This window comes from Penaeus vannamei, chromosome 12 (assembly GCF_042767895.1).
Source record: "Penaeus vannamei isolate JL-2024 chromosome 12, ASM4276789v1, whole genome shotgun sequence".
NCBI lineage: Eukaryota > Metazoa > Arthropoda > Malacostraca > Decapoda > Penaeidae > Penaeus > Penaeus vannamei.
Genome location: NC_091560.1, coordinates 2,587,921 through 2,597,920, shown reverse-complemented (window position 1 = coordinate 2,597,920; position 10,000 = coordinate 2,587,921). Strand labels below are relative to the sequence as shown.

General features: G+C 54.5%; 1 protein-coding gene across 1 annotated transcript in view; it reads right to left on the bottom strand.

The window, feature by feature from the left end:
* Positions 1–10,000, bottom strand: part of LOC113818873 (plexin-B) — a 79,267-nt gene that overhangs the window by 34,006 nt on the left and 35,261 nt on the right. Inside the window, exons 4-5 of the mRNA XM_070128479.1 lie at positions 5,595–5,960; positions 4,796–5,461 (exon numbers count right to left, since the gene is read on the bottom strand). Coding sequence (XP_069984580.1) covers positions 4,796–5,461; positions 5,595–5,960 — 1,032 coding nt within the window. The remainder of the gene's footprint in view (positions 1–4,795; positions 5,462–5,594; positions 5,961–10,000) is intronic.

Below are 10,000 nucleotides of genomic sequence, written 5' to 3'. Positions count from 1 at the left end.
CCCGCCCTCCACTCCCTCACAACAAAAACAGTAACAAACAAAAAACAGACAAAAAAAACACTTTATACCACAGCGTTTACAAGTGTACCTCTACCTTTGTACATGTTACCCTTGTTACGACAGGACGGGGGGGGGGGGGGGGGGGGAAGAGATGGGGGAGAGGGGAGGGTATCGAGCAAGTAAAGATGGGGGGGAAGGAGGGAAGGGGGGGAGAGATGGGGTGGGTGGGAGGTATCGAGCAGTAAAGATGTGGGGAAGGAGGGAGGGAGGGGGGGGAGAGGGGAAAGGGGAGGGGAGGGGAATAATACGGTAAGAGTTTTCGGTGGGGGGGGGGGGGGGGAAGGTGATCCTATTTTCAATATTTTTTTTTCCTTTCTTTCTTTCTCACTTTTCTTTTCTTTTTAATTCGTTTTTATTATTTTTTTCAAAAGTAGAAGTTATGAGGGAGGGCGGGGTCGTTCGTGTAAGCTAATTACAAAAAGATGATGATGATGACGATGGCGATGCAGGTGATGATGATGATGATGAAAATAATAATAATAATAATAATAATGGTGGTGGTGGTAGTGGTGGAGGTGGTGGTGGAGGTGGTGGTGGTGGTGGTGGTGGTGGTGGTGGTGGTGGTGGTGGTGGTGGTGGTGGTGGTGGTGGTGATATTGACGATAATGATGATACCCCCACCCCCACCAACAAAAATCGGGGGAGTTCCAGTTGTTGGGTTAATCATCACAATTTTTAATAACCTAACTATAACCACTACACAACAACCACTTCAACAACCCAACAACCCACTTCAACAACCAAACAACCAACAACCCACTTCAACAATCAAGCAACCACTAACAACATCTACGTCAATTTCCTAACAACAAAACAACCTAACAACCTCTTCAATAACCAAACAGCCACTAACAACAAACTAAGATATTCAACGTTGCCAAATGATAATAATAATAATGATAATAATAATAATAATAATAATAATGATAATGATAATGATAATGATAATGATAATGATAATGATAATAATAATAATAATGAGGGAAGAAGCAGAGAGGAAAGAGAAAGAGAAAGAAAATAGAGAAAGGGAGAGAAGAAAAAGAGAGAAAGACGATGGAAGGGAGGTGGGGGGGGGGAGGGGGTAAGGAAGGAAGGAAGAGGAGAAGAGGGGAAAGGGGGAGGATGGAAGGAAGAGGGGAAGGGGGGGGGAGGGGAGGAAGAGGAGAAGAGGGGAAAGGGGGAGGAAGGAAGAAAGTGGGGAAGAGGAGAAAGGGGAGGAAGGAAGGAAGAGGGGAGGGGGAGGATGGAAGAAAGTGGGGAAGGGGAAAGGGGGGGAAGGAAGGAAGAGGGGAAGAGGGGGAGGAAGGAAGGAAGAGGAGAAGAGGGAAAGGGGGAGGAAGGAAGGAAGAGGGGAAGAGGGGGAGGGGGTAAGGAAGGAAGGAAGAGGAGAAGAGGGGAAAGGGGGAGGAAGGGGAAAGTGGGGAAAGGGGGAAAGCGGGGAGGGGGAGGGGGGGAGGTCCGTCTACCAGCATCGCTATAAAATTCGCGGACACTTAAATTCGCGACATGCATATTGACGAGTCGCCTTTTCAAGTAAGAATTTTTCGCTTCATAATATAATACAAGATTAGGCTGTTGCGCGTTTGTGCCGGCGGGGATGAGGGTGAGGGGGGTGACTGTGAGGGTGAGGATGACAGGGGGGTGGTGGTGGTGGGGGGTGGGGTGGTGATTCCTCCCTTCCAATCTTACCTCCTCCCTCCCTCATTTCCCCTTTTATTCTCTTTCTCTCCCTTTCCCATCCCCCCTTCCCTCCTTACTCCCCTCCCCTCTCTCTCCCTCTCCCTATCCCCTCACTCACCTCCCCACTCTCTCCCTCCCTCTCCCCATCCTCCCTTACTCACCCCTTATCCTCCCATCTCAGCAACAACAGTTGGCTTACTATCACCTCCCTCCTCCCCCTCACTCTCTCCGCCCTCCCTTCTTCCCCCCTCCTCTCCCCACCCTCCTTCCTCTCATCCCTCTTCCCCCCCCCTCCACCCTCACATCCCTCCTCCTCACCCCCTCCCCCTTCTTCCAACCCCCCACCCCTCCCCCCTTTCACCCCTCGCCCTTCTCACCCCTCACCCCTCCACCCTCCCCTCCCAACCCCCTCCCCCTCATACCCTTCTCACCCTCCACCCCCTCACCCCCTCCTCCCTCACCCCACCCTCACCCCCTCATAACCCCCTCCCCCTCACCCCCCCTCCTCCTTCCGTATTATCCAGACTTACTCAGGCTTCACGTCATCGCCTTATCGATAGTAATTATCATGTGTCCGCCTTTCTCTCCGAGGACGTGTTGGACAGAGAGGAAATTGTGATGATGGTGATGGATGGGAGAAAATGGAGAAGGAGGGAGGGAAGGACGGAGGGAAGGAGGGGGAGGGGAGAGGGAGAGGGAGAGGGAGGGGGAGGGGAGGGGGAGGGGGGAGAGAGGGAGGGAGAGAGGGAGGGAAGGAGGAGAGAGGGAGAGGGGGAGACAGAGAAAGAGAGAGAGAGAGAGAGAGAGAGAGAGAGAGAGAGAGAGAGAGAGAGAGAGAGAGAGAGAGAGAGAGGAGGATGAAGAAAATAGATATAGTGGAAGAATACTAGAAAATTATTAACAAAAAGAGAAGAGGAAGGTAGAAAAAAAAGAAAAAAAAACAGACCAAAACAGAAAAAAGACAAGAAAAGGAAGAAAGAGAGAGAGAAGAACAGAGAAAAAGTACAGGAAACAGACAGAAGACTGAAGAAAGGGAAGAGAAAGATAGACGAGAAGAGAGAAAAAAAACAAGGAGATGAGAAAGTAATCACTTGACCAACCACTGACCCCGAGAGACGACTTAGCGACGAAGGAGGTGGTGGAGGAGGGGAGCGGGGAGGGGGGGTGTGAAGGGAGAGGGAGGAAGAGGAAGGAATATGTATATATATATATATATATATATATATATATATATATATATATATATATATATATATATATATATATATATATATATATATATATGTATGTATATGCATATATATTAAATCGATCAGATAGCTATCCATCCCTCCTTTCCTTCCTCCACCTTCCCCCCCACCCATTTATCCACCCACCCACCCTCCCTCATTCCTTCCCTCCACCCACCCATCCATCCCTCCCTCCTTCCCGCCACCCACCCACCCACCCCTCACTCTTTCCCTCCATCCTCCACCCACCCCTCCCATCCCTCCCTCCTTCCCTCCCCACCCCTCCCACCTTCCCCCCACCCATCCATCCAACCAAGCAATCCACCCCCCCCTTTATCAAGATCCCCCCTCCACCCCACCTTCACCCCTCTCACCCATCCAACCAATCAATCCACACACCCCCATTATCAAGATCCTCCCTCCACCCCCCCTCAAAAAAAAAAAAAAAAAAAAAATATCCACGGGCACAATGCCACGGCACGAGAACCTCCGGGAGCCAAGGATGCCATATGGCACTAAAGCGATTACGCACACACCAGATTGCAACTGATATTATGGCCATCTTAATCCGGGATTAGTTAGTGGGAGGGGGTGGGTGGGGGGGAGTGGGGAGTTGGGAGAAAGGAGTGGGGATTGAGGGGGTAGGGTGGGGGAGTGGGGAGTGAGGGGGTAGGGAGGGGAGTGGGAGTGAGGGGGTAGGGAGGGGGAGTGGGGAGTGAGGGGGGTAGGGAGGGGGAGTGGGGAGTGAGGGGTAGGGAGGGGGAGTGAGGGGGGAGGGTAGGGGGAGTGGGGAGTGAGGGGGTAGGGAGGAGTGGGGAGTGAGGGGTAGGGTGTTGGGGGAGGGGAGAGAGTAGGGAGGGGGATTGGGGAGTGAGGGACTGAGGGGAGTGGGGAGAGAGAGTAGGGTGTTGGGGAAGTAGGGGGAGGGGAAGTAAAGTGGGTGTAGGGAGGGGAGAGTAAGGGGAGGGTGTAGGGAATTGAGAGCGAATAGTGGGGAAGTAAACGGTGGGTTAGAGGGGGGTGGGAGATGGGAGCAGGGGGGGGGCAGGTGGAGAGGGGGGCATAGACTATGGGTGATGTGTTTGTTTGTTTGTTTTCATTTAGTTTTATCCCGTTTGGGAGGGATGGGGAAAGGGAGAGGGATAAAGATGAAGATGGAGAAAGGGAGTTAGGGAAGAGGAGGAGGAGAAGGGAGGGAGGAGGAGGAGGAGGAGATGGGATGGAGGAGGAGGAGGAGGAGAAGGGAGGGAGAAGGAGGAGAAGGGAGAGAGAAGGAGGAGGAGGAGAAGGGAGGGAGGAGGAGGAGGAGGAGGGGGGGGAAGAAGAAGAAGGAGAAGAAGAAGAAGATGAAGAAGAAGGAGAAGAGGAAGAAGAAGACGAAGAAGTAGAGTGATGGAGACCAAGAACATGGAGAGAGAGAGAGAGAGAGAGAGAGAGAGAGAGAGAGAGAGAGAGAGAGAGAGAGAGAGAGAGAGAGAGAGAGAGAGAGAAAGAAAGAGAGAAAGCGAAACAGAGAGAAAGATAGAGAAAGAGAGATAGAGAAACGGCGCGAGTGAGCAAGGGAGCACAACGCCCCCCCCTCCCCCCCCCCGCCATAATCAGCGGGAGTGGGGCTATTTCCGCCGGCGGGGACGACGTCGGAAAGAGGCAATATTGAGATGGGCGTCGTGAAAGCGCCGCCCGCGTAGGCTTTCTGCTCGCCGGGAGTTTTGGGGCGGCCTTTCTTCCGCGCCGGGTATTTCGGGCGGGCGCGCGCGGGCGGACAAAGAGGAGAATGGCAATTATAATAATATAGAAAGCCTAGACAAAGGCGGAGGGCGACTCACCACATCGATCCTGGCGGTGGGGCACTGCGCCAGGCGGGCGTCGCTCGCCGTCGCCGGGGCCTCCTGGTGGTGGGCGCCCGTGGGCAGGGGCGCCACCGCGGACGTGGCGGCCGCGGCCACGCCCGGGAGCGAGGGGCAGTGCGGCGCGTACCTGCAGGCGGCGCCGCACCAGGTGCAGCGGTAGCGCGGGTGGCGCGTGACGCAGAGCGAGCAGTCGTGGTGGCCGCGGTGGGCGCCCAGCACGCCGCACTTGTAGAGCGTGAGCGGGCGCGCGTCCACCACGTGGTCGCGGTTCCACACCAGCGTGACGCGGGCCTCGTACTCGCCCTCGCCCGACTCGTAGCGGTACACCGTGGGCTCGCACACCACGCGCTGCACGCGGCGGTGGTGCGGGCGGCTGGCGCTGCTGGTGGTGGTGGCGGGGCTGCTGCTGCCGCCCTCCGGCTCGTCCTCGTCCTCCACCACGACGCGCGCGCCCACCAGCATGGTGGCGCCCTCGATGCTCACCACGCACTGGAAGCCGAGCTGGCCCACGCGCGGCACCGGCAGGTTCTCCACCAGCAGCTGCAGCTCGCTCTTGGCGCCGTCGGCCGCCAGCAGCGGCGTCTGCTCCTGCCGGAAGCGCGGGCAGAAGCCGGAGCCGTGCGAGGCGAGCTGCGACGGGTTCTGCAAGGGAGGAGACAGTGAGGAGAGGCGGAAGGAACGCGCTCGAGAGGAGGAGAGACCTCGCTTCCCCGCAATTCAGAAATCAAGACTCGAGGACCATTAATAAGCATAACGAGACCCGCCTCCAACTTACGTTCTCGCCGGAGATGACGGTCCTCCTGCACGACGAGGCGTTGTGCGTGCACGTGTTCTCGTAGACGCACCAGTTGCAGGCCCAGTCGCTCCTGACGCAGCTGCCGCAGGTGTTGTGGCGGCTGCAGTCGTAGAAGGCGAAGTTGCGCGACACGAAGTCCTTGTTGGTCTCGCTGGAGCGCACGGCCAGCGGCACCAGCACGTGGTCGTGGTGCGGCGGGATGGGCGGCCGGAACGCGCGCGCGGGCGTCATGCAGGTCAGGCCCGTGGCCGTGACCAGGGCGTCCGCGGGCGGCGCCGACCCCCACACGCACTGGTACTTGGCGCCGGCGGGCAGCTCCGGCAGCGTGCGGATCGTCAGCTGCACCTGGAGGGAAGAAATGGGCTGTGAGAAAGGGATTTCGTACATATACATATATAAATAAACGCCAAAGCTGCACCTGGAGGGGAAGGCGCGGGGCGCGAGTCAGTTTCCAAGGATCATCAGACGAATCAATTAATCAAATTCTTAATGAGATGAAAAATGAAAAAAAAGAAAAATATTCCACTAACAAGGAGGATAAAAGAATCATCTTCTCCCACAAGTTTGCGTTTGGCTAATCGCTTCTCTCCTCGCGTGCCCCAGGTCTTCATGCACAGCCCCACCCCCTCCCTCCCTCTCTGCATGACCCCCACTCCATCCCTTCCTCTCTGCATGACCCTCACCCCACCCCCACCCCATCCCTCCCTCTCTGCACGACCCCCACCCCCTCCCTCCCTCTCTGCATGACCCCCCCAGACCATCCCTCCCTCTCTGCATGACCCCCACCCCACCCCCATCCCCTCCCTCCCCTTCAGCATAACACCCCACCCCCTCCCTCCCTCTCTGCATGACCCCCACTCCCTCCCTCCCTCTCTGCATAACACCCCACTCCATCCCTTCCTCTGCACCCCCACCCTCCCTCCCTCTCTGCATAACCCCCACCCCATCCCTCCCTCTCTGCATGACCCCCACCCCACCCCCATCCCCATCCCTTCCTCTCTGCATAACACCCCACTCCATCCCTTCCTCTCTGCATGACCCCCACCCCCTCCCTCCCTCTCTGCATGACCCCTCACCCCATCCCTCCCTCTCTGCATGACCCCACCCCACCCCATCCCCATCCCTTCCTCTCTGCATAACACCCCACTCCATCCCTTCCTCTCTGCATGACCCTCACCCCATCCCTCCCTCTCTACATAACACCCCCATCCCATCCCTCCCTCTCTGCATGACCCCCACCCCTCCCTCCCTCTCTGCATGACCTCCCCCGCCCCCCAAGAATCTCGAAAACGACCTCGTCCCTGCACCCCACTCCGAAGGGACGCTCCCTCCCCCCCCCGCATGACAGCGCCTGTGCCTGCCCCGGCATGACGTATTTAACTCCCCCCGATGAAACGGGTTCTCTCCATGACCAACCGACGTCGGCCACGCCTCCTCCGGTCCCTTGGCCCTCGTCCTGCACCCTAACGACACCCCCCTCCTCCCCCTCCCTTCTCCCCCCTCCCTTCTCCCTTCCCCTCCCTCATGAAATCCCCAGGCGCGGTCGACATGCAGGGGAAGTGTCATGCAGCCGGGAAAGGGTTGTGCATGATATTCTGGAGCGTCTGTCAACTCAAGGAGAGGGATGACCACTGGGAGGGAGGGAGGGAGGGAGGGAAGGTGAAGCCCTACTCATTCTCTCGTTCTCTTTCTCTCTCTCTCTCTTTCTCTCATTCTCTCTTTCTCTCTTTCTCTCTTTCTCTCTTTCTCTCTTTCTCTCATTCTCTCATTCTCTCTTTCTCTCTTTCTCTCATTCTCTCATTCTCTCATTCTCTCTCTCTCTCTTTCTCTCATTCTCTCATTCTCTCTCTCTCTCTCTCTCTCTCTCTCTCTTTCTCTCATTCTCTCTCTCTCTCTCTCTCTCTCTCGCTCTCGCTCTCTCGCTCTCTCTTCGCTCTCTCTCTCTCTCTCTCTCTCTCTCTCTCTCTCTCGCTCTCTCTCGCTCTCTCTCTATCTCGCTCTTTCTATCTCTCTCTCTCTCTCTCTCTCTCTCTCTCTCTCTCTCTCTCTCTCTCTCTCTCTCTCTCTCTCTCTCTCTCTCTCTCTCTCTCTCTCTCTCTCTCTCCGTATCCTTATCCTCCTCTTTCTCTATCTACATCATCTGATTCTCTCTTCCTATTCTCCCTCTCCCTCTCTTTGTCCATGTCTTCGTGTTTTTCTATATTTCCCCCGGAAAAGGACCCTCACTTATCTAATCCCTTAATACACCTCTGCTGGACTTCCCCTCACTCCTTCCCCTCTTCCCTTCCCCTCTCCTTTCCTCTCGCTCCTCTCCTCAAGCCCTTCTCTTGCTGCTGCCTCTTCTTTTCCCCTCAGTTCTTCTCATTCTCATCTTCCTCTGATCCTTTAACTAACACCGTTCTCTCCTTTTCCTCTCCTCTCTCTCTTTCCCATTCTCTTTCCTTTTTTTTCTCCCTCTCCCAACTTCCTCCCTCTTCCTCTCTTTCCTTCTCTCCTCTCTTCTCCCCTCTCCCTGACACCTCCCCCAATCCACTCACCCTCTCCTCTCCCTTCTCCCTCTCCTATCCACTCCACTTCTTCCATCCCTCATAAAAAAGTGTACATCCTTCCTCCTCTCTCTCCCTCCCTCCTTCCCTCTCCCTCTCCCTCTCCCTTCCTCCCTCTCCCTCTTCTCCCTCTCCCTCTCCCTCCCCTCTCACTCACTCTCACTCTCCCTCTCCCCCTCTCCCTTCCTCTCCCTCTCCTTCCCTCCCTCTCCCTCTCTCCATCTCCCTCCTTCCCCCTCTTTCCCTCTCCCTCTCCCTCTCCCTCTCCCTCTCAAGCACAAACAAGGGAGCCCCCAACACACACCGCTCTGGCCACTCTCTCAACAGCATTTCATTACCACCCGTTCCGCCGTTCGGGCTTGCAACTTGCAACTAAGTCGGAAATGAAATTCATACATGTTTTGCTGGAATTTAATTGGCAACATCGTAGAAAATTTTGCGCCGCCTGTTTGCCGTGGCGTTTTGCGCGAGCGAATAAAAGTGCATTTTCTCTCTTTGACTTCATTTAATTGTTTGGAAGAGTTTCGCGTCGAAAGAGACTAATGGGCGTGATGATTATGATAAAGGTGATAATGATAATGATAAAGGTAATAATGATATTGATAATAATGATATAAAAATAATCATAACAATAATAATAACAATAATAATAATAATAATAATAATAATAATAATAATAATAATAATAATAATAGTACCAACAACAACAATAATAAAACATTAATAATAACAACAATAAGGAAGGGATAGGAACGAAATACCTAAGTTTTTTTTTCTTTTTCTTTTTTTTGAGGGGGGGGAGGGGGAGAACCGAAATTATGCAAATGATTTCTATGATTCAAATTGAGTTGCAGACTTTGAATACACGCTCGTCGCATATAAGAGAGCGAGAGCGTGTAACGGCGGAATGAGGGGAGAGGGGAAAGAGGGGAGAGGGGGAGGGGAGAGAGGGGAGTGGGAGAGGGCACGGGGAAGAGAGAGGAGTGGGAGAGGGGAGAGAGAGGAGTGGGGGGTGGGTAGGGGGAAGAGGGGAGAGAGAGGAGTGGGAGAGGGGAAGGGAGAGGAGTGGGAGAGGGTAGGGAGAAGAGGGGAGGGGAGAGAGAGAGAGAGAAGAGTAGGGGAGAGAGGGTAGGGGGAAGAGCGGAAACGGGAGGGAGGGGAGAGGAGTGGGAGAGAGGGGAAGGGAGAGAGAGAAGTGGGAGAGGAGAGAGAGAAGTGGGAGAGGAGAGAGAGAAGTGGGAGAGGAGAGAGGGAAGAGGGGAGAAGAGAGAGGGGAGGGGGAAGAGGAGAAACGGGAGGGGAGGGGAGAGAGGGGGTGCTCGATGGCATATCAAGGTGTTTGAATCTATTTAGAGCGAATCGAATGACACAAGTTTATAAGAGCAATGAGGGAGGCGATGCTGTAATGATGAGGGGAGGGAGAGGGAAGGGAGGGAGGGAGGAAAAGGTAAGTAATAAAGTACGTGGAGAGAGAGAGAGAGAGGGAGGGAGGGAGAGGGAGGGAGGGAGGGAGAGGAGAGAGGAGGGGAGGGAGAAAGGGAGAGAGGAGGGAAGGAAGAGGGAGAGGAGGAGGGAGGGAGGGAGGGAGAGGAGAGGAGGGAGGGAGGGAGGGAGGGAGAGAGGGAGGGAGGGAGAGAGAGAGAGAGAGAGAGAGAGAGAGAGAGAGAGAGAGAGAGAGAGAGAGAGAGAGAGAGAGAGAAAGAACCAGAGACAGAGACAGACAAACAGACATACAGAGGAATACAGATAAACGACCAAGATAAAAAACAAAATTAACAAAAGAATAATAAAAAAACTGGATTACCTACAAAGGAAAGACAAAAAAAAAAAAAAAAAAAA